General features: G+C 43.2%; 1 protein-coding gene across 7 annotated transcripts in view; it reads right to left on the bottom strand.

Moving 5' to 3' along the window:
• Nucleotides 1–1531: 1531 nt before the first annotated feature.
• The window catches only part of LOC133512214 (interferon alpha/beta receptor 2-like), a 157243-nt gene continuing 135311 nt past the window's right edge, over nt 1532–23463 (bottom strand). Inside the window, exons 8-10 of one of the 7 annotated variants that reach the window (XM_061841619.1) lie at nt 7815–7863; nt 7591–7734; nt 1532–6974 (exon numbers count right to left, since the gene is read on the bottom strand). In XM_061841619.1, the coding sequence (XP_061697603.1) occupies nt 7816–7863 (48 nt within the window). In that variant the 3' untranslated portion in view covers nt 1532–6974; nt 7591–7734; nt 7815. Of the gene's footprint in view, nt 6975–7590; nt 7864–13493; nt 14477–23463 lie in introns of those variants that run through there. The other 6 variants (XM_061841618.1, XM_061841621.1, XM_061841617.1 and 3 more) reach the window with 6 other exon arrangements.

The following is a 23463-nucleotide window of genomic DNA, read 5'->3' as shown; positions in this document are numbered from 1 at the left end:
CCGGGAAAGGCACGCCACCCTTTTCCTACTGAGGATTACGGTCTCAGATTTAGAGGTATGGATTGTCATCCCCAGCACTTCACACTTGGCTGCCAACCGCTCCAGTGAGGGTTGGACATCATGGCTTGATGAAGCTAACAGCAAAGAGCAGAGATGCAATGCTGAGGCCACCAAACCGGACACACACTACACTACGACTGTGCCTAGAAATTCTGTCCATCTGTCTGGAACACACTCTCCAGTCCCCCTTCTGAAAAAGGGGGACCACCAACCTAGTCTGCCAATCAAGAGGCACTGTCCCCAATTTCCACGCAAAGTTGCAGAGGCGTGTTAACCAGGTCAGCCCCACAGCATCCCAGCCTTTCGGAACTCTGGGCAAATCTCAGCCACCCCCATGTCCCTTCCACCGAGGAGCTTTTTGACAACCTCTGTGACCTCGTCCCCAGAGATAGAGAACCCAGACTCTGCATCCTCTTGGGAAGAGCTGTTGGTGGAATTGAGGAGGTCTTCAAAGTATTCTCCCCGCCGACTCACATCTTGAGTTGAGGTCAGCAGTGTCCCACCAATCTCCTTATGGCCTCAGCTCCGGTCAGCCACCTCTGCAATCGAGGCGCGGAACATCAACCACTTGGACACAATATCCACCGCTTTTCCCAGAACATAAGCAAAGTCCTTGCAGAGGTAGGAGTTTAATTTCTTCTGACAAGGGAATCTGCCAGCCATTTCCAGCAGACCCTCACTATACGTTTGGGCTTGCCACACTGGACCGGCATATTCTCCCACCATTGAAGCCAACTCACCACCAGGTGGTGATTAGTTGCCAGATCCGCCCCTCGCTTCACCTGAGTGTCTAAGACATGTGCCCACAATTCCGATGACACAACCACAAAGAGGATTATAGAACTACAACCTAGTCCTGGTGCTAAGTGCACATGTGGACACCCTTATGCCTGAACACATCTCCAGCACTTCCTCTAAGGGCTCCAAAAAGGGTGGGTACTTTGAACTGTTGTTTGGTGCAGAGGCACAAACAATAGTAAGGACCCATCCCCCCACCCGAGGGAGGAGAGAGGCTACCCTTCCCACACCTGCTCGGACACTAGGTGCTCGCGTTCGAGGCCCATCTCCGGGCCTCGCTCCATGGAGCGTGGGTGGGGTGGGGGGGGGGGCGTGACTCACGTGCAGACAAGGGAATCCTGAATCCCTTTGTTTTACTCATCATAGGGTTTATGGAGCCATACTTTGTCTGGTGAGGACACCTAGAATCTGTTTGCCAAGGGTGACCCTACCAGGGACATGAAGCCCCAGACAACTTAGCTCCTAACGACTTGAGGAAGGGCATTCATTAGTTATAGTTTATATAACATCCTTAAATAGAAGTTACAGAAATTGGAACATCCTCTGTTTTTGAGTACCACGATCTCAGTGCATGTAGAGCGCATCAGACTTTTGAATGTAGCCTGTGTTGATGTTTTATGTTTTTGTTGTGCCCTTGCAACAAAGTGCAATGCAACTACGTGTTTATAAGGAGATCTGGGTGTGTATCTGTAATGAGATGTATAAATCAAAAAGTGTATGCACTGTTGTCCAAGCATGAAGGCAGTCGTTTCTTGCAGAATCAGTATGTTGTAACGAGAGAGATTTCAACAGGCTTCAATGAGTAATGATGTTTCCATTTGTGTGATCACAACAAAAAACATTTTCCCCTCCCTTCTTAGTAAGAGGTCGACAGTTTGGTTTTCCATTTTTTGTCTAGATTTATTGCAAAACAAGAGTTCAGTTATAAATGTCTGCAATCAAATATACAAACACGATTCGGTGCAGCATGTGGATAAAGTCATCTTTTCGACCTTCTATATTGTTTGAACATATTTGGGAATACCATGCCATCTTCTTTCTGCATCTGTTAAGTGTACTTTTAGCAATCAACACAGCGCACAGTTGCGTGACTGTTCTTGCATCGAAACTTCACCTGGTCCATAGCTCTTTTCCCTTGGCCACTTGTGGTAAGCGTTTTCCAAAGAAGGTTGTCTTTATTCTGAGCTCAAACTGTACTTTTTCATATCTCCTTAAGATCAGAATTGCAGGCAGGGAACGAGGTGAATTCCAGTGGTTGCATAGAGTCCCATGGAGGTTCCGAAGTGACCTCCGAACCCTCTTCATGAAGGGTATGAAGCACGTGCCTCCGCATTTTGGACCCCACGCATTGATCTGTTCGGATGGCCAGTCACTGACAGGGTTATGTTGCCTGAGCCAGGGACCGCCCAAGATGATGTCACTGCTTCGTGAATGGAAAACGTGAAAACTTGAGCTTTCAGTGTGTGCGTCTGAGATCGTCATGTCTAAGGTCTGAGTGCAGTGAGTAATCTAGCACAAAAACTTGCCATTGGTAGCATAGGGTTGGACCCAAATGCACGACTTGGGAGGCGTAGAGGCAGTATGTTTATTCAGTCCGAGGTCGGGAATCAGCCAGGCAGTCAACGGGAGCAGCGGTAACCAGGACATCAGACGTAGAAGGTCGGTCAGTGGGCAGGCAGGGATGGGTACACGGGAGATCAGGAACAGGATTGCGAGAGTGCGGGAACGAGGCATTAAGCAACAATCTGGCAAAAGCCACACCGTATGTGTGGTTCTATATAACTGGAACGTAATTACTAGAGATGAGGCGCAGGTGTGCGTCTCCGCTGATTGCGGGAGGTGCGTGCCGCCTTGGGGACCGGTATGGCCAGGACAGGGACCAGCAGGACCATAACAGCGTCCAAACAGGACAACAACTTTCCTCTTCTGTCATTTTTGTTTTGCTCTAATTTTTACATTATTTTTCCTGCTTCAATCAAATCTGCCTTCTTGCTCCTGAGGTCCAGAGAAAGACCACTCCCGGAGACCAGCTTACCTCCAGTCATGAGTCAGCATGGCAAGCATTCACCGGACTTACATCAGCAGCTAATAATTATGGGGAAATTACTATACTAGGGTCACACTAAGTACCAACATTGGCCCTCTCATAGTAACGGATTGTATTAAACACGAATACACATTTAACCTAACCCAGCAGCCAAACTTGATGCCCTATTTTAATTTCCACATGCCCAATTTTCTTTATTTGTGTTATCATTACATACAGTTCGGCACTACATCCATAAGTGCATCTTAAAACTCTCCTATGCAAAGGAAAAGCCATTTTTCAACAACACCCAGAAATGCCGGCGGCTTCTCTGGGCCCAAGCTCATCTAAAATGGATGGATGAAAAGTGGAAAAGTGTTCCGTGGTGTGACAAGTCCACATTTCAGATAAATGTTGGAAAATTTGGATGTCGTTTCCTCTGTTCCAAAGAGGAAAAGAACCAACCAGACTGTTATGTCTGTAATGTCATGGGGCTGTGTTAGGGCCATTGGCAATGGTAACTTACACATCTGTAGAGGCACCATTCTGCTGAATGATACAGATTTTGGAAAAACATATCCTGCCATCCAAGCAACAAATTTTTCATGGATGCCGCTGCTAATTGCAAGACGATGCCAAACCACATTTTGCATGTGTTACAACAGTGTGACTTCAGAGTTAAGGACAGCAGGTACTCGACTGGCCTGCCTGCAGTCCTGATCTGTTGCTCATTGAAAATGTGTGGCACACCATGAATTATAAAACACAACAATGGAGAACCCGGACTGTTAAGCAGATGAAGCAGTACATCAAACAACAAAGAATCTTACCACCAAAGCTTAAAAAAAATTGTGTCCTCAGTTCCTAAACGTTTACTGAATGTTGGCAAATGAAAAGGTGATGTAACATTGTGGTAAACAATGACCCTGTCCCACCTTTTTTTAGAATGTGTTGCAACCATAAAATTCAAACTTAATGATTTTTTATGAAAAACAAGGTTTATATTTTAACATTAAACATCTCATCTTTGTAGTGTATTTAATCAAATATAGGCTGCCACTGTCTCTAATACATACATCATGGCTGGCCTCACCACTGTTTTATAAACTTTCCCCTTCACCCTAGCAGAGATTCTTCTGTCACATACCATACGGCTGCTCGTAAATACTTCTGCCATGAGTCTGGCCTCCATTCCTCTTTCCACTGACTTCATTGTGTGGCTCATCAATTTTATTCCTCTATAGTTCCCACAACTCTGGTATCGCCCTTGGCCATAATAATAATAACAAGCACACTTTTCCTCCATTATCCAGGTATCTTCTCCCCCACTAGTATTCTGTTCGAAAAAGTCCACAGTCACCTTTCCAAATTGCTTCCATACCGCCACAAGTATGTCATCAGGACGAACTGCCTTTCCCTTTTTCACCCTATTCAGCGCCTTTCTAACTTTCTCCTGACTAATCACTGTTACTTCCTCGTCCACCAAACTTGTCTCTTCTACTCTTCCTTCTTTCTCATTTTCTTCATTCATCAACTTTTCAAAGTTCTTTTTTTTTTATACACACAAGTGGCACCAGTCAACACATTTCCATCCCTATCATTAATCACCCCAACCTGCTGCACATCCTTCCCATCTTTATCCCTCTTTCTGGGCAACAAGGATAGATTTTTTTCTCCTTCTTTCATATCCAACCGGTTGTACCTTTTGTCATATGCCTCTTGTTTAGCCCTCACCACCTCTACCTTCGCCCTACGTTGTATCTCAAGCTATTCCTTTCACCTCCCCTCTCATCAGGAGATCGCCAATCTCTTTTGTTGTATGACTTCCTGTACTTTGGGGTTTCACCACTAAATCTCCTTCTCCTCTTTCCCACCAGAAGGTACACCAAGTACTCTTCTGCCTATCTCTCTGATCATCTTAGCTGTAGTAGTTCAGTCTTCTGGGTGCCCCTCCCGTCCACCAAGAGCCTGTCTCACCTATTTTCTAAAGGCTGCAAAACACTTCCTTTCTCAGCTTCCACCACATGGTTCCCTGCTCTACCTTTGACCTCTTAATCTTACTCCCCACCACCAGTCATCTGACACATTAAAATCCTACCCCATCTACCTACATTCTCCCCTAACACTACTTTACAGTCAATAACCTCCTCTAGATTACATCGTCAGAACAAAACTTAATCCCCCTGCATGCTTTTACATCCACTCTTGTGGGACACCCTATGTTACTACCTTTTTTGAACAAAAAAAAGTGTTATTAATGCCATTTCCATCCTTTTTACAAAGTCTACCACCATATATCCTTTCTTGGATACCGTACTTACCCATAACGTCTTCATCACCCCTGTTTCCTTTCCCAACATGTCAATTAAAATCTGCACCAAGCACAACTCTCTGTGTGTTTGGGATGTTCAGAATTAATTCTTACTTTGGCATCATCAGCAGACCTGTTAGCTCGATAGCCAAACTGCAGCGGGTCCAGCTGTGGACCTGTGACGTTCTTGAGGTGGTCCAGCACAAGGCGTTCACAGGACTTCATGACCACTGATGTCAAGGTAACAGGCCTGTAGTCCTTAAGACCTGAGACTGCTGCTTTTTTTGGGACCGGTACGATGGCGCATTTTAAGCAGGTTGGTACTTCACACAGTTATAGAGACCTGCTGAAGATCTTTGTGAAGGCAGGAGAAAGTTGGTCTGCACAGAATTTGAGGCAGGATGGGGACACAAGGTCTGAGCCCAGCACTTTGTTGATCTTTTGTTGTTTGAAGATCTGTCTAACGTCGCTTTCATGGATGTTAAATGGTGGAGTGGAAGGTGGTGTGACTTGTGGTGCGGCTTGGTGGGAGCGTGGTGTGTAAGTGTCTATTTCAAATCTGTAGTAAAAGCTATTTCGGTTGCCCGCTCGCCCACTTTAGTTTTCTACTGGGGGGGAACGTCGCTTGTAATTGTGAGCGATTGTAATATGTGCCAAACTGATTTGGAGTTATTAGATGATTTTCCAGTTTAACTGCATAGTCCCTCTTTGCAATGTTAATATCTTAGTCAGCTGGTTTCTAGTGCAATTGTAGAAGGCCCTGTCCTCACTATGATATGCAATCTCTTTACCCTGGCGGAGTTGTCTAAGTCTGGCTGAAAACCACGGCTTGCTGTTATTGAATGTGCAAAAAGTTTTTGTTGGTACACACACTTTCTCACAGAAAATGACATACACGTTAACAATATCCATGAATTCATCTAGGCTGCGTGCCAAATTTTCAAAAACACTCCGGTCTGTGTCGTCGAAGCAGCTTTGAAGTTATAATTTTGCCTCGTTGGTCCACTTTTTAACTGATTTTACTCAAGGCTTCGCACACTTAAGTGCTTGCCTGTATGTTGGTATTACGTACAGCAAGCAGTGATCAGAGGAGCCAATGGGTGAGCAGGGGATTGCACGTTATGCGTTTTTAATGGAGTGTAACAGTGGTTTAGAGTGTTATTTGCCCTCGTTGGACATTTCATGTGCTGCTTATTTTTAGAGAGTTCATGTTTAAGTTTCACTGTGTTAAAAACTCCTAGAATAATGAGCGGTAAAACTGGGCGTTTTTTCTCAATCTCACTGACCTGCTCGTTGAGCGTTAGCAGTGCTGTGTTCATGCTAGCTTGCGGCGGAATGTAAACACCTACGAGAATGAATGATGTGAATTCATGTTGCAAATAAAACGGCTTACAATTAAAAAATAATGACTCTCAAAGCAGGCTGCACTGTGTACTGAGCTATGTAACGTCAGTGCACCATTTTCCATTGATATAAAAGAATATTCCACCGCCATTCGATTTCTGTGTTAGCTCAGCGACATGGTCTACATGATGGCAGGACAACGGACGTGTCCACAAAGCCAAGTCTCCGTGAAGCCCAAGGCAGCAGAATGTCCAAAGTCTTTGCAGGTCTTGATCATAAGCTGAAGTTCATCCATTTTGTTGGCTAGAGAGAGTAGGTTCACAAAAAGGATCGTCGGAAGCGTTAGTCGATGTCCTCTCTTTCGCAGGCGAACTTGTGTACCAGCTCGCATCCCTCTTCGTTGCGAGGCTTTGAAGAGTGTGCCAACAAGCAAGTCTGGAAAAAGATTCAACGAATTGGCGGGAGTTGTTGAAAAAAGTCCGGAGAAGACTCTCTTATGTTTGGCCAGTTCTCTCTTGTGTACTTGAGTCCCGAGACGCCCAGAAACACACAAAAGTAAACAGTACCAGGGAGAATGTGCCAAAGGCTGCCACACTGGTAGGCACCATCTTGGATTTGTATTTTTAGCCAACTCTGCTTTTATTAAAAAAAAAACCCTACTCCATTTCTCTGGTCTCTACTCCATGGAAAAATAATTTAAACACTGCCACTAAACTTCCAGCCTTACTGTGTTTCTGCCCAGTCTCTTGCACAAAACTGTATATCAACCTTTCTCCGAATCATCATGTCAACCAACTCCCAAGCTTTTCCTGTCAAGGACCCAACATTCAAACTACCTACACTCAGTTGTAGGGTCTATGATCCTCTTTTCTTTCTGCAAAATCATCTAGTCCATCACAGAAGCAAGGGGGCACAAAGTGCCCAACTCTTCACACCAGAGCTGCATGGCACCGTCATGACAATACATGCACCATGATGTCATTTTAGCCCTTGATGTAAAACAAGGACAAGAAATTGTAGCACAACATAAAACAAAACATATGTAACATACCTGAGTGCTGCTTTCATTGCGGTTCATAGTTCATAGTCTTCTTAGCTGATTCTGGTATCGCCCAGGATAGTTACTGGCTGTGCCAAGAAGTGTGCTCTTGTGCATCTGACAATGATGTGGGAAAGTCTGTAGTAATGGTTCTTCCTTTGTCCATGAATAGTTCAGTCAGCTTCATTACCAGAGACGATATGCAGTATTCCCACTGCTAGAAATACATAAGTTACCTCATTTCTGTCCCCATTTCTCAAGGTACTCCAACTTCCTCTTATATTCCTAAGGCATGCATGTAAAAAGAGCAGACTCTTAATCACATCTGTAAAACACAAAGCCTGAGGACCATTTCCAGGCCCCATCATTATTTGCAGTAATTTCTATGATTCTTACTAAATCTGTCCCAACATTTCATATTGTCAGATGTAATAAATGATAGCATTGAGCTATTTTAAGTAGGCCTATTTCTTTTACTTATCACACTGTCCTTCCCCGACCTCAGGTGCACCTGTTCTGGAGAGGTCCTCGTTCGCACTAATTACCATCTATGTATATTGTCACGCAAGTGGTCTGGGTTTTCGCCAGAACGTTCTATTTTATTGTAATGTTTCCGCATTTCCTTGTCTCATGTAACTGACTTCTCGGATGATTGACCCTGCTCGGTGTTTGACCTTGCCATTTCGCCTAGCGATTCTGATCCTGTTACTTTTCTGGACTGCCTTCCTGTGCGCTGACCCTGGAGTGAATAAATCTGCTAAAACCAGGGGTACCCAGACTTTACTCCAAAATCTACTTTTCAAGCAGCCAGCCTCTCGCGAGCTACCGACGGGGCGGAGCATAAGGACGCTGTCATTTTAAACCACATTGATGGGCTGCGTAAATACTGTAAGATTTGTAATTATGAGTGTACCCCTTTAAGAGCGGAGTAAGGTAAACTAGGAAAAAGAGTGTGGTGGAGCAGCAGGTCGTTGTTAGAGAAAGTTTTGTGTGCTGACTAAAAGAAACCAAAAGGCTTCTTTTCATTTTTTTACAGTACGTATGCAAATTGGGCAATTATCTGTGCGAAGAGACCACATCAGCCATGCACCATTGCGCACGCGTGCAGCTTGAAGGGAACATTGGCTGACGTCTTTTTTTTTTATGCCACGCCATTCCGCGATTGACCACTGCCTCACGGTTGACTGGTATACTGACGTATTGAGCACCCCTGGCTAAAACGATACCTGGTCTCCAGAGCTGTGCATCTTGGGTTCAGCCTCAAGTTCTGTTCATGACAGAATAATTTGGCCACAACATGTTCTTGTTCGCAAGGCTATCCAGACTCAAGGTCTTCACCTTGCCCAACATTAGAACCATTTTATTACATTTGGCCGGCAGTTGCAGCAGCAGCAGGACATCATGTTGAAGCAGGTAGTCACTCGACTTGATTCCCTGCTTGTATCTTCCCCCAGTATGACTTAAATCTAAACTAGAAACCTGACATGACTTTCAAAAACACAATGGGCAACAAAATAACAAACAACCAGTGACAAGGACAATGGACCAACAAGAACTGAAAGAAAACACGGAGTTAAGTACACAGAAACTAAAGTGACAATGATAGAGATGAAAGTGGACTTTGGTGAAAATTCCTGAAAATACAAATGCGAGCACTAGAGGGTTCTGGGGGCATGGCCCCCCTGGAAATTTTTTAAAAAATTGATGGCTGTGGTGCATTCTGGTGATATCTGTGAACAAAATTCAGACAAAAATTGAAAGTAAAATTTCCAAGTACTGATCAAAAAAAAAAATTGGGCAGAAGTTCCCCAATGGCCAAGACCAGATTTTTTTGCCCCCCATCCCCCTATCACTGGATAGCACTAAATCACATTTGTCATTAAAATATGCTTAAAATATGCCATCTTATCTCAAGACAAATGAATTAAGTGAATTATTCAGTAAAAATACATCTAAAAATTTCCTTTTCCCCACATTATACATATTATAGTATAGATATCGAATCTACACGAAAATATATCCTAGAATTTCTACACCGTACAGCAAAACATGTAAAAGAAGTTGATCTGTAGTAATTACTATTGCCGTTTAAGTCTCAAACTTGTTACGTCGCGTTGTACTGATACACTCGACCACATTGCTAACAGTCTTAGATATGCCTTTAATATTTATATAAAGGAACGGCATCCGGGGTAAAAACTGTGGCAAACAAATACAAGCGTTGCATCTGAGATGACACGCTGTGGTGACCCCTAACGGGACAAGCCGAAAGAAACTTACTTACTTACACACAGTCACTCACATTTGAAAAATGTACTGGTGTGGTCAGACATGCTCGCAGATAAAGTTGCGGGTGTCATTATGGATGGCCTTAAAATAACTTACTGGATTAGTACAACATAACTTTAAATTAAAAATTAAATAAACAAATACATAACTAAAACAGAAAACTAAAATTTCAAACTCAGAAATGATAATTTCCCATTTCAACGGATATTAGTAGAACATGATATAAAACGGTAGTTAAAATTTTTCTGAAGAAAAGTTAAATGCACTGGCCTGTCAAGGTATTAACACGAATGGTCTATACTCGCAATGTTTTGAAAACGCTGAAAGTGTAGTTCAACATAATCGGCGTTCGTGGCAACATTGGAACAAACATTCCTGTCGCCAGTTGTGACGTATTGTTGGGGGGGCACGCATCACGGGACTGTCGTAAATAGGAGGCCGGCTTGTTAGAACGTGCCTTTATGTTCACGCGCTCGACGTATTGACCACACCTGAATCAAGCGACGAGGTGGATGATAGTCAAATATTTTTTTTACGCCGTCACACTGCCTCGTGATCGATGCAATGAGCACCCCTGGTGTAACTGAATTTCCTTTGACATGGCTCATGATGTTGATGACTTTCAACGTAAATGCGCTCGCATAACGTGAAGCAGTTCTAAACATGCGCTTTCGTACATGCTCAGAACGGTTAACTTGCATTTCCTGTTTCCGGATGAATAACGGTTGTTTTGGAGCATGCTCGTTTAGTTAACAACGTTTATGAAATAAACACGTAAATTAATGTCAAGACCGCACAAAGCAAAAGCAACATCTTTAGAGAATTCAAGGGGAGGGGCGTTATTGTTACTAGTGATAGTGCCTCATCATGGCTACCCTCGTGAAAGCAAAACAACGAACTCAAACGCATGTTCGTTCAATGTTGTCACTAATATCCGGATTAATTTTAGGCACTTTTTCCTCAATTTTCCGGAGCAAAATTCATGAAAATTTAAAAATCTGGAGGACTTTCATCACTGCAATGAGAAACATTTGAACAGGACACAAGTGGGTGGATTGTGGCTGATTGGCCACCACAAGGGAGGATGGTAAATGAGAAAAGGTGGACAAAACCAACAAAATAAGCACATGAGACATGGAGCTCGGTAAACAAAACCAACCCAACCCAATCAAAACAAAGAACATGACATGAACTTCTTCAGGAGCCAACTTAAAATTAAACTGAAACATGCCAATTTTTTTCGTCTTGAGTTTGTCACATTTCTGTCAGGGCAATTATACATTATCCGCGCACTCACTATAGTAGTCTCACCATACTGCACTGTTTGCATATGTGTTGTTGAGCAATACTTGCCACTCATGTGCCTGAGTAGGATCTGCACCTTTTGCACAATCGAATGAGTATCTGCTCATAAGTAAACCCGCAAGTGTCAAACTGTGGTGTTTACATAATTCACCCGCGGGACCACGAGTTGGGGTGCGGGGTTCCGCACGGACTGTTTTTGTTGTTGCGCTTCCGGAGGAAAGGTTAACAGAGTTCCCGCCGTTATGCGAGTAGTGTTTTGATGTCGAACAATAAAGCAAGTTCTGTTCCTGTGTCCGACACTCCGCCTCCGACTCCTTTTCTCCGGCGCTACAAAACCATATATATGGGGGTTCACCGTAATATGATAAGGTGATGAAACATTTATATGGTTTAACAGTCATAACAACCCTCTGAGGTAAACCATACCAACAATGTGTCCCAATACAAAAATGAGTGTGACACCCCTGCACTAATTTGTCCTGAGGTGTGAATGCTTGTTACTTTGTATGTGCACTGCAATTGGCTGGAAACCAGTCCAAGGCCTACCTTGCCTTTTGCACAAAGTCAGCTGGGATAGGCTCCAGCTCACCCGTGTCCTAATGAGGATAAGCAGTATAGGAAATGGATGGATGTTATTTTCATCATTGGAGTAACTCCAATTGGCAAGCAAGCAAAGGAGCTAAACAACACGCACGTACGCACGCACTCTCGCACGCATGCACACACACACATGCACGCACACACAAACACTGAACACACAGGGTTTTATAAACAATAGACATAAATATAGCAGTCTCTGGGAAAAAGAATACAAATGGCCTGTCCATCTCTTTTACAAGGATCAACGCCCAGTCCCGTGTTTCCTGCTGTCTGAGGCCAATGTGGAGAAGTGGCCACTCATCCAGACATGAGACAGGAACAAATTACCTATAAAAGGAACCGGTGAAATTGCCTATACTATAGTGTAAAAAAAAAACAATGCTTCCAGATACAAGGTACTGTTTTGCCATAAAATACCAAAATACCTTAGCATGTGGTTACCACATTGCATTCTGCAGGTGACGCAAGAGGGCCTAACAATACTGAATTTATATACTATATAGAGCAAAGGGTCAGCAACCTTGAACATAAAGAGCAATTTCAACCAGGTTTCCAAGGAAAAGAACACTGGGAGCCGCAAACACTTCTTGACATCTGAAATGAAGATGATAGCTTATATATATTTTTTGTGTGTCCATACACCCTCAAAAGAATTTTCTTAGCCGCTTGTCCTCACGAGGGTCGCGGGAGTGCTGGAGCCAACCCCGCTGTCAACGGGCAGGAGGGGGGGTACACCCTGAACTGGTTGCCAGCCAATTGCAGGGAACATTGAGACAAACAGCCGCACTGACAATCACACCTAGGGGGAATTTAGAGTGTACAATTAATTTTTTCGGATGTGGGAGGAAACTGAGTGCCCGGAGAAAACCAACGCAGGCACGGGAAGGTCCGGGATCAAATCTGGGATTTCAGAACTGTGAGGCTGACACTTCATGTGTGTGTGTGTGTGTGTGCGCGCGGGCCACGTTTGATCCCGGCCCCGCCTTTGTATAGTTTGCATGTTTTCCCCATGCTTGTGTGAGTTTTCTCCTGGCACTCCGGTTTCCTCCCACATCCCAAAAACATGCAACATTAATTGGAGACTCTAAATTGCCCCGAGGTGTGATTGTGAGTGCGGCTGTTTGTCTCTATGTGCCCTTTGATTCCCAGTCAAACCAGTTCAGGGTGAACCCTGCCTCCTGCCTGTTGACAGCTGGGATAGGCTCCAGCACTCCTGTGAAACTTGTGAGGCTAATAAAATAAATAGATGGATGGATGGATGGAGATACAGTGGTGCCTCGGTTCTCGAACACAATCCGTTCCAGAAGGCTGGTTGAAAATCAAAACGCTCAAAAACCGAAGCATGTTTTCTCATTAAAATGAAATAATCCAAGCCTAAAAAAATATTGTTTTTTTTAAGCGATCTTTTTTAGCTTTTCCTGATAATAAACTGCACAGTAGAAATACACGTATAGTGTAAATACTTTATATAATTAAATCATTTGAGAAAGATGTAAATTTTTTGCTTAAAATGTATGCTTTAGCCTAGTAGAGTACTCCAGACTGGGAGTGGATTGCCGTATCTGTAGCGACTCACCCCACAGCCTTGTAAACCTTTTTTTTTATGAAGAAAAGTGCAGAATAACCTTAGACAAGCAATAATCAGGGGGAAAAAATGACTTTTTTGATTTGCACAGAAAGTATGTAACGTGTAAAAAAAAAAAAACTTGCAACTAGAGGTAGGGTGAATGGAACAAAAGAAAAAAGCAATGCAAAACAAAAGTTTCAGATGTCTTTGGTGGGGTTGACTCACCTCTTTTTCACAAAGAACGAATCTAATGTTTGTTTCTGCCGTCTTTTAAGCACTTTTCTGAAGTGGCTCATAACAACATAATTAAAATTCAGCAGTGCTCTGCAACATTCAGCTTTATTTGGGTGATGAAGTTCTACAAAATTATGGATGTCGTTCCATTTAGCGCAGATAACTTCATATCGACACTTGAGACATTCTTCCTGCCTTCAGCCTCATCAGATGACATATCCTCCTCAACGTCTTCTTCTGCTCCTCCTGAAGGTACAGGAGTTTCTCAGTTGTGAGCTAGGCACGATGCTCCTCCAGCAGGTCCTCAACATCATCGGTGTCCATCTCCAAACTGCGATTTTGTCCAACTGTCACGATTTCATGAATGATTTGACAATCCTGTGGAGACCCTGTGTCGCCACCAGCAGCTGCTGAAGGACCTGCAACAGCTGCAAGACCTTCGAAGTCCCGCTCAGCAACACATTCAGGCCACAACTTCTTCCATGCAGAGTTCATCGTCCAAGTGTCACCTGGCTCCAAGCTTTGTCGACAATGGTGATGCAGTGGTAAATGTTGAAGTGATTTTTCCAAAAATCAGAAAGGCTTAGCTGAGTGTCACTTGTCACTTCGAAGCATATTTGGAACAAAAAATTTGTATAGAGCTTCTTGAAATTGGCGATGACCTGCTGGTCCATGGGCTGAATCAAGTGTGTCGTGTTAGGAGGAAGACATTTGACTTTGATGAATTCAAATTTATCAGTTAAGTCGTCCTCCAAACCTGGAGTGTGGGCATAAGCAGAAGGGAATGGAAGGGCATGTTTTTCTTCTCCAAGTAAGCTTTCACAGTTGCGGCAATCACCTCATGCACCCACTCGGTACAAAATTGCCAGGTCAGCCAAGCCTTGGAGTTGGTGATGTAGTTTTCTGAAAAATGGATAACTGCATGGATTTCATATGGAACACACTATTTTACAAGTGTACAATAAAAATATATATATACACAGTGAAGAAAATAAGTATTTGAACACCCTACTATATAGCAAGTTCTCACACTTAGAAATCATGGAGGGGTCTGAAATTTTCATCTTAGGTGCATGTCCATGTGAGAGAGATAATTTAAAAAGAAAAATCCAGAAATCACAATGTATGATTTTTTAACCATTCATTTGTGTGATACAGCCGCAAATAAGTATTTGAACACCTGAGAAAACCAATGTTAATATTTGGTACAGTAGCCTTTGTTTGCAATTACGGAGGTCAAACATTTCCCGTAGTTGTTTACCAGGTTTGCACACTCTCCAGGAAGGATTTTGGCCCCAAAATCTCACAATACATGGCCGCGGTCATCCTCTCCTTAATACAGTGCAGTCGTCCTGTCCCATGTGCAGAAAAACACCCCCAAACACACATGATGCTACCACCCCCATGCTTCACAGTCGGGATAGTGTTCTTGGGATGGAACTCATCATTCGTCTTCCTCCAAACACGGCTAGTGGAATTATGACCAAAAAGTTCCATTTTGGTCTCATCTGACCACAAACCTTTCTCCCATGACTCCTCTGTATCATCCAAATGGTCACTGACAAACATAAGACGAGCCTTGACATGTGCTGGTTTAAGCAGGGGAACCTTCCGTGCCATGCATGATTTCAAACCATGACGTCTTAGTGTAACAGTGGTCCCAGTTCTTTTCAGGTCATTGACCAAGTCCTGTCGTGTAGTCCTGGGCTGATTCCTCACCTTTCTTAGGAACATTGAGACCCCACGAGGTGATATCTTGCATGAGGCTCCACTCCGATTGAGATTGACCATCATGTTTAGCTTCTTCCATTTTCTAAAGATTGCTCCAACAGTGGACCTTTTTTCACCAAGCTGCTTTGCAATTTCTCCGCAGCCCTTTCCGGCCGTGTGGAGTTGTCCAATTTTGTCTCTGGTGTCTTTGGACAGCTCTTTGGTCTTGGCCATGTTACAAGTTTGAGTCTTACTGATTGTATGGCGTGGACAGGTGTCTTTGTGCAGCTAATGACCTCACACAGGTGCATCTGATTCAGGATAATACATGGAGTGGAGGTGCACTTTTAAAGGCGCACTAACCGATCTTTGTGGGTCAGAGTCATAGCTGATAAACAAGTGTTCAAGTACTCATTTTCAGCTGTATCACACAAATAAATCATTTAAACAAATCATACATTGTGATTTCTGGATTTTTCTTTATAGATTGTCTCTCTCACAGTGGACATGCACCGAAGATGAAAATTTTAGACCCCTCCATGATTTCTAAGTGGGAGTACTTGGAATACAGCAGAGTCTTCGAATACTTATTTTCTTCACTGTACATCAAATTTGAAACAATAGATGATGTTTAAACATTTGTGCACCCCAGACCATAAATACATGCTAAAATCAGAGAACTGTCACAACCCATCTGAACGGAGGTAGGACCCAAATGCAGGACTCGGGAGATGCAAGGTAGTTCGGGGAAAAACATTTATTATTCAATGGTCGGGGATCGGGCAGGCAGTCAGGTGCAGCAGCGGAAGTTGGGACGTCGGGTGAAGAGAGCAGGTGAGCGGGCAGGCAGGAGTCGGTACACGGGAGAACGATCAAAGCAGGCAGAAGTGTCCAAAGGAGTCAGGCTTATGGGGTCGGTCGGAGAACAGGTGAAGGTTGGTACACACGGGTAGACGATCAGGGATACGAGAGTGCTGGAATGGGAAATGAACCTCAACGATCTGACCGAGAACCAGTCGTCATCGGGGTCCTATACATACACAGGGGATAATCAGCCCGCATGAGGTGCAGGTGTGTGCCTCCCAATTAACGCGGCCGCTGGAGCAGCAGGATCAAGACAAGAAGAAATGGAAAGGAAACGACTTTTGTCATCATCATTTACTATATATATATATATATATATATATATATATATATATATATATATATATATAAACATTTCTCCTTGATTTTTAAATAAATTTATTTATCTTACTTTTTTGTCTTATAGGAAAATATGGTGGCAAAGTCAGTCATGGGTGTGACCCTAGCGTCCCCTCTTGACCAGCTGCCCCACTGACCATGCTGTTTGTAACCTTAATGGAAGATTGAATGTCCTTTCTCACCCTCTTGACCTCTCTCTTTTGTCATCCCCTTCCCTTGTATAATTTCCTCTTCAGAAAAAGAGGTATTTTAGACATAGAGACAGACAGACGCACTCATAATTACACCTCGGGTCAATTTAGTGTCCAATTAATGTTGCATGTTTTCGGGATGTCGGAGGAAACCGGAGTGACCGGAGAAAGCCCACGCAGGTACAAGGAGAACACGCAAACTCAACACAGGTGGGTCCGGGATTGAACCCAGGACCTCAGAACTGTGAGGCCAACGATTTCCAGCTGATCCACCGTGGCGCCCTTACTAATACATGTACCAAGAAATAAATCAGCATTTAAGAAGACATGACAGAACAAATTAAATCAAAGGTGGTCTCTGGGACTAGCTGCTAGCTAAGAAATGTTCAAATAGTAAACAATTAGCAATTTAACGAAGAGATGAAATGTAAAAGCTGGTCAACATTAAACTTTGTAAAACACCATCAGAATTTAATTTTATGAAGAAGTGTTGAACGGGAAAAAAGGTGGCGGAATTGCTGGTATTTTTAAATAATTATTTCAATCTAAAGAAATTATACTGGGTGATTTTAGCTCTTTGGAATATCTGTGTTTTGTTAGTTAAGTGTGACCTAAAGGTGATCGTTTTAATAATTTATAGACCTCCAAGATACAATGGAAAATTTATAGAGGATTTTTCAGAACTGCTGTCAGTTATTTGACCTGAGTTCAACTATTTTGTCATAACAGGGCACTTTAACATTCATGTTGACAATAACATCCAAAGAACTTTCTACTATACTAGACACATTTGACCTCTCACAACATATTAAGAGTCCAAATCACACTCAAGGTCACATCTTAGACCTGGTAATTTCTTAGGATGATGAAATTCTATCTATTGACATTAAAGGAAGACTCACCCCAAAATGTACAATAAACCATCCAATGTGAAGAAATATTATTATGACACATATTTTGGACGTTAGGCTCCGGCTTCCGGTTTCCCAACTGGTGACAACAATTCGAAGAGGCTCCGACCTGTGAGACCGTTCAATAACTAAATCCTGCTAAATTTGGACCGAATGTTGTGAGGACTTGACGTGGGATGCCCCTGATGACGACTTCAGTGGACTAAAATCATCATCTGTATAATTTTAGTACCCAAATTGGAGGAGTTTGTGTTCGTGTTGAAGCTGTGCGGCCAAGCATAGCCTAGCCTAGCTCCGGAAAATCAAGCAATGTTTGTAATCAAATATCTGCTGAAGAGGCAAACATTCAAGAGTGAGTACCTACACGACCTGCAAAACCTGCGTTTTGTTTACAACGAGGACCGTGAGTCCTTACTTACCTACTTATACCAATTTAAACATGCTTATAGGCCCAGACCGCCTGAGCTTAGCTGGCTAACAACGATTATCATTTGCAATCAAACAGTGTTGTTGAAGAAGCGTGTTTACCTTCATAACGTGTACAACCTAAACAACGGGTACAACAAGGGACATGAGGAAATTTAACAAGTCTTATGTGAGGACCCAAATACGAGCTGTATTGTTCGCATTGAAACTGCTCGGCCCAAGTTTAGCCTAGCGCGCTAACAACTTTACCTCATCTCTTACATCCACATATCCTTTGAATCGCTATTTCCATGATATTTTCACGCAGGTAGTATGTGATTTGTGTTCCTTGTGTGCTGACTGTGTTTATTTGATAGCTTTTATCTGACTTAAACTTTAACATAGATTAAGTAGTATGTAAATTGTGCATCTTATGTGTTGACTTTGTAAATTTGATTGTTTTTATCTGACTTTAACTATAACATAGACTAAGTAGTGTGTGAATTCTGTATCTTATGTGCTGACTTTGTTTATTTGATTGCTTGTTTTTGTCTATTTGCAGCCCGTTGGGCAGCACATTATTGTGCTACCTGTCGGCCGGTCCCAAGCCCAAATAAATGCAGAGGGTTGCAGGAGGAAGGGCATCCGGCGTAAAACTGTGCCAAACATATATGAGCGTTCATCAAATGACTTCCATAACTGATAGGTCGTGGCCCGGGCTAAATACGCCCGCCCCCAGGACTGTTAATTTGCAAGGTGTAGGTAGAAATTCAGGTAATGTAGGTCGAAGACAAAAAAAGGACGAAAGCGACTTAGTCGGCAGAAGAAGAAAAGGCATGCACAGTCCCTACAACTGTGTGTTGGGACTTTTAATGTTGGGACTATAACAGGAAAAGCTCAGGAGTTAGTTGACATGATGATTAGGACAAAGGTTGATGTATTTTGCATCCAAGAGAGCAAGTGGAAAGGGAGTAAGGCTAGAAGCTTAGGACCAGAGTTTACATTCGTTTACCATGGAGTAGATGGGAAGAGAAATGGAGTAGAGGTTATTTTAAAGGAAGAGCTGGGTAAGAATGTCTTGGAGGTGAAAAGAAGATCAGATCGAGTGACGAGGCTGAAATTTGAAATTGAGGGTATTGTATATGATGTCATTAGTGGCTATGCCCCACAAGTAGGATGTGACCTTGAGTTGAAAGAGAAATTTTGGAAGGAACTCGACGAAGTGGTCCTGAGCATCCCAGAGAGAGAGAGAGAGAGGGAGTTATGATTGCCACAGCTTTCAATGGACATGTTGGCGAAGGAAACAGGGGTGATGAAGAAGTGATGGGTAAGTATGGCATTCAGCAAAGGAACCTTGAGGGTCAGATGGTGGTGGACTTCACAAAAAGGATGGAAATGGCTGTAGTGAACACTTATTTCCAGAAGAGACAGGAACATAGAGTGACCGACAAGAGCGGAGGTAGGAGCACACAGATGGATTATATTTTGTGCAGACGATGTAATCTGAAGGAGATTACTGATTGTAAATTTGTGGTGGGAGAGAGTGTAGCTCGACAGCATAGGATGGTGGTGTGTCGGATGACTCTGGTATCGAGGAGGAAGATTAAGAAGACAAAGGTGGAGCAGAGAATCAGGTGGTGGAAGTTGAGGAAGGAAGAATGCCATGCAGCCTTTCGGAAAGAGGTGAGACAGGCTCTAGATGGACAGGAAGAGCTCCCAGAAGACTGGAATACTACTGCCAAGGTACTCATAGAGGCAGGCAGGAGAGTACTTGGGGTGCCTTCTGGTAGGAAAGGGGAGAATGAGACTTGGTGGTAGAACCCCAAAATACAAAAAGTCATCTGTTTTATTGAAAGGATCGGTGCTGATCGGCGCTCAGGAGACAAAGACGAAACTCAACAAAAGACCAACGTTCCCAAATGCTATTTAGCCTCAATAACGCATATTTATTTTGACCAAATGCAACTTCTCAAAACACAGTTGACACTGCGTGAAATCAATCATATGAGCCCCTTACCTATGCCGAGAAGTTGGAGAGCCTAACACCCAGGTAGAGCTCCGCTTGTCAACCAGCTGGGCGTCCGTACGAAACCCGCAGCAGACTCTACCTGTTTGTACTCTGCATCTCTCTATTATACTTTTCAGTTGTGTGCGAGAGGAAGGGCGGGTGGCCTACTTGTCCCCCCTGGCGCCCTTAACGTTTGTTTCCTGATTTACTATTGACACCTAAGTGTGTCCTTCAGGCTCTGAAAAACATCTTACGCAGCCATAACTGTCAAGACATCCCACAACAATGTTCGTCTTCGGTATGCACGCGAACAAGATAGTCAAGACGTCTCGACCAGAAAAACAAGTGAGTGAAAAACAACTTATATGCGAAAAACAAGTGAGTGAAAAACAAGATAGTGAAACGGTCAAGACGTCTTGACCAGAAAAACAAGTTAGTGTGAAAAACAACTTATATAACCATGGTTGCACAATACATTCGGGTACTCAACGGTTATGGAAGCATCACTAATTAACACTCCTTTCATCATTCAAGGAAAGAGATTAGTGAAGAAGAAATGGGACATGAAGAGGACGGAGGAGAGGTGGAAGGAATACATTGAGATGCGACGTAGGGCAAAAGTAGAGATGGTGAAGGCTAAACAAGAGGCATATGACGACATGTACACCAGGTTGGATACGAAAGAGGGAGAAAAGCATCTCTACAGGTTGGCCAGACAAAGGAATAGAGATTGGAAGGATGTACAGCAAGTAAAGATGCATTATTTGCCTTGAGGATGCTTGTGATAAAGTACAGAGAAGGTCAGAAGGAGCTACATTGTGTTTTTGTAGACCTAGAGAAAGCCCATGACAGAGAACCAAGAGAGGAACTGTGGTACTGCATGCGCACGTCTGATGTGGAGGGGAAATATGTTGTTGTATGTGTAGTACAGGACATGTATGAGGGCAGCAGAACAGCGGTGAGGTGTACCGTTGGTGTGTCAGAAGAATTGAAGGTGGAGGTGGGACTGCATCAGGGATGCACGCTGAGCCCCTTCCTGTTTGCGGTAGTAATGGATAGGCTAACAGATGAGGTTAGATTGGAATCCCCTTGGCATATGATCTTCACAGATAATATTGTGATCTGCAGCGAAAGCAGGGAGAAGGCGGAGGAACAATTAGAAAGATGGAGGTGTCTGGGGTTCTATGCGACAGAAGACTCTCCGCTAAGATGAGGGGCAAAGTTTATAAAACAGTGGTGAGGCTGGCCATGATATACGGATTAAAGACGGAGGCACTGAAGAAACAACAGGAAGCAGAACTTGAGGGAGCAGAAATGAAGATGCTGAGGTTCTCGAGTGGAGTGAACAGGTTGGATAGGATTAGAAACAAGCTCATTAGAGGGACAGCCAAAGTTGGATGTTTTGGAGACAAGGTTAGAGAGAGCAGACATGTTCAGAGCCGAGAGAGTGAGTATATTGGTAGAAGGGTGCTGAGGATGAAGCTGCCAGGCAAAAGAGCAAGAGGAAGACCAAAGAAAAGGTTGATGGATGTTGTGAGGGAGGACATGAAGACAGTGGGTGTTAAAGAAGAAGATGCAGGAGATGGGCTTAGATGGAAAAAGATTACACGCTGTGGCGACCCCTAACGGGACAAGCCGAAAGGAAAAGAAGAATATTTTGGACATTTCCTGAAAAAAAATGAAAATCAAGAATATTTTTGAAATCCAAGCAAAATCTGGATGTGTGCCAGCTTTCACAGCCAAATGCGGAAGAAACATTCTTGACTCTGCCCCTGACGTCGCCGGTGCTTAGCATTACAGACCAGTCGTTCTGGCTAAGCCAAGATGCCGATGTGCTGTGCAACAAAAGTGAGAAAACGCACCCAAATTTCTCATTCTTTAACCTACCATGGTGTTAACCTGACAGGATAAAGCTGTGGCTGTCACAGTTGAGACTCGTTCACCAGCAGGGGAAATTTGCACGCATCTAATCATTACTGGTTATTAGCAACTTAGTTATAGCCTCTCGTGCTAATACTGTATTTGCAACCACATATATTATGAGGCTGCACGGTGCCACAGCTGTTCAATCTATTAGTTCCGACAAAGTCTTCCTTTAAGGATATGGCTATTTCTGACCATTTTTGTGTATTTTTTGAATTACAGATTCTTCCAAAAGTTCAGAAACCTCTCTCTCTATTAGGAAAAGATACATAAATGAGAGTACTGCCACTAAGTTTATAAAGACTGGCTGTGCCACAGACTGTGAATGCTGAGACAGTTGATGAACGTTTGGACAATTTCACCTTGAAAATCACAAATGCCATGAATGCTGTCGCTCCTGTTAAAACTAAGACCATCCTGAGGCGACCTAGAACACCGTGGAGGAGCACAATGATGGTCAAGAGATCTAAATCGGAGTGGAGGAAAGTGTAACGCAAGTGGAGGAAAACTAAACTCCAAATTGACTATGACCTTAATAGTGTCTTTGTAATTTTAATCAAAAGTTAGTAAGAGCTAGACAGCAACACTTTTCTGAAATAATCAGTAAGAACCTCAACATTACTCATGCTCTATTTGCTGTGGTTGACAAGCTTACAACCCCCGCGAATCAGATCGATCCAGAACTCGTAACAGCTGACAAATGGAATGAGTTTGCCTGTTATTTTAGTGAAAAAAATACAATCCAACAGGTCAAATGTCAGCACAAATCAGCAAAAAGATAGAATGATGTCACATCTGAAGCCACCCAGAGAAAACTCTATTTACTTGTCAGAATTTGATACAGTTGATCAAAAAACCGTAGAGAAAACTCTTCACTAGTTGAAACCATCAACGAGCTGTCTCAACTAAATAGGATCTGACTTTTTCAAAACTATTGTGAAGTCAGTGCTACCTGATTTGCAGCAAATAATGAATTGCTCACTTCAGTCTGGCGAGTTTCCCACAGCTCTGAAAGGAGCTTCTGTTAATTCTCTTCTAAAAAACAGCACTGGACAATTCCATGTTAGCAAGCTATAGACCCATCTCAAATCTCCCATTCATAGCCAAGATTCTTGAGAAAGTTATTTTTAATCAACTCAGCAATTTCTTGAGTTTAAATGGACTTCTTGACAAATTTCAATCAGGTTTCCGATTGTGGACTTCAGGAGGCAAACTTCACAGCTGCCCCTGACGCTGTCCAACTGTCGAGCCCTTCAAGTTCTTGGGAATTACAGTCTCAAAGGACCTGAGGTGAGAGACGAACATCAACTCCATCCACAAAAAAGCCCAGCAAAGGATGTAGTTCCTGTGGCTTCTGAGGAAGCACGGTCTGTCACGTAAGCTGCTTTGTCAGTTCTACACAGCGGTCATCCAATCAGTACTGTGTACCTCCATCAGAGTCTGGTTTGGGGCCACCACAAAAAAGGACAAGCTGAGACTGCAACAGACAATCAAAACGGCTGAACGGATTATCAGCACCACTCTACCCACTATTAAGGA

Source organism: Syngnathoides biaculeatus, chromosome 14 (genome assembly GCF_019802595.1).
Source record: "Syngnathoides biaculeatus isolate LvHL_M chromosome 14, ASM1980259v1, whole genome shotgun sequence".
Classification (NCBI taxonomy): Eukaryota; Metazoa; Chordata; class Actinopteri; order Syngnathiformes; family Syngnathidae; genus Syngnathoides; species Syngnathoides biaculeatus.
Note: the sequence above shows the minus strand (reverse complement) of the source record. Positions and strands in the feature narration are given on the sequence as shown.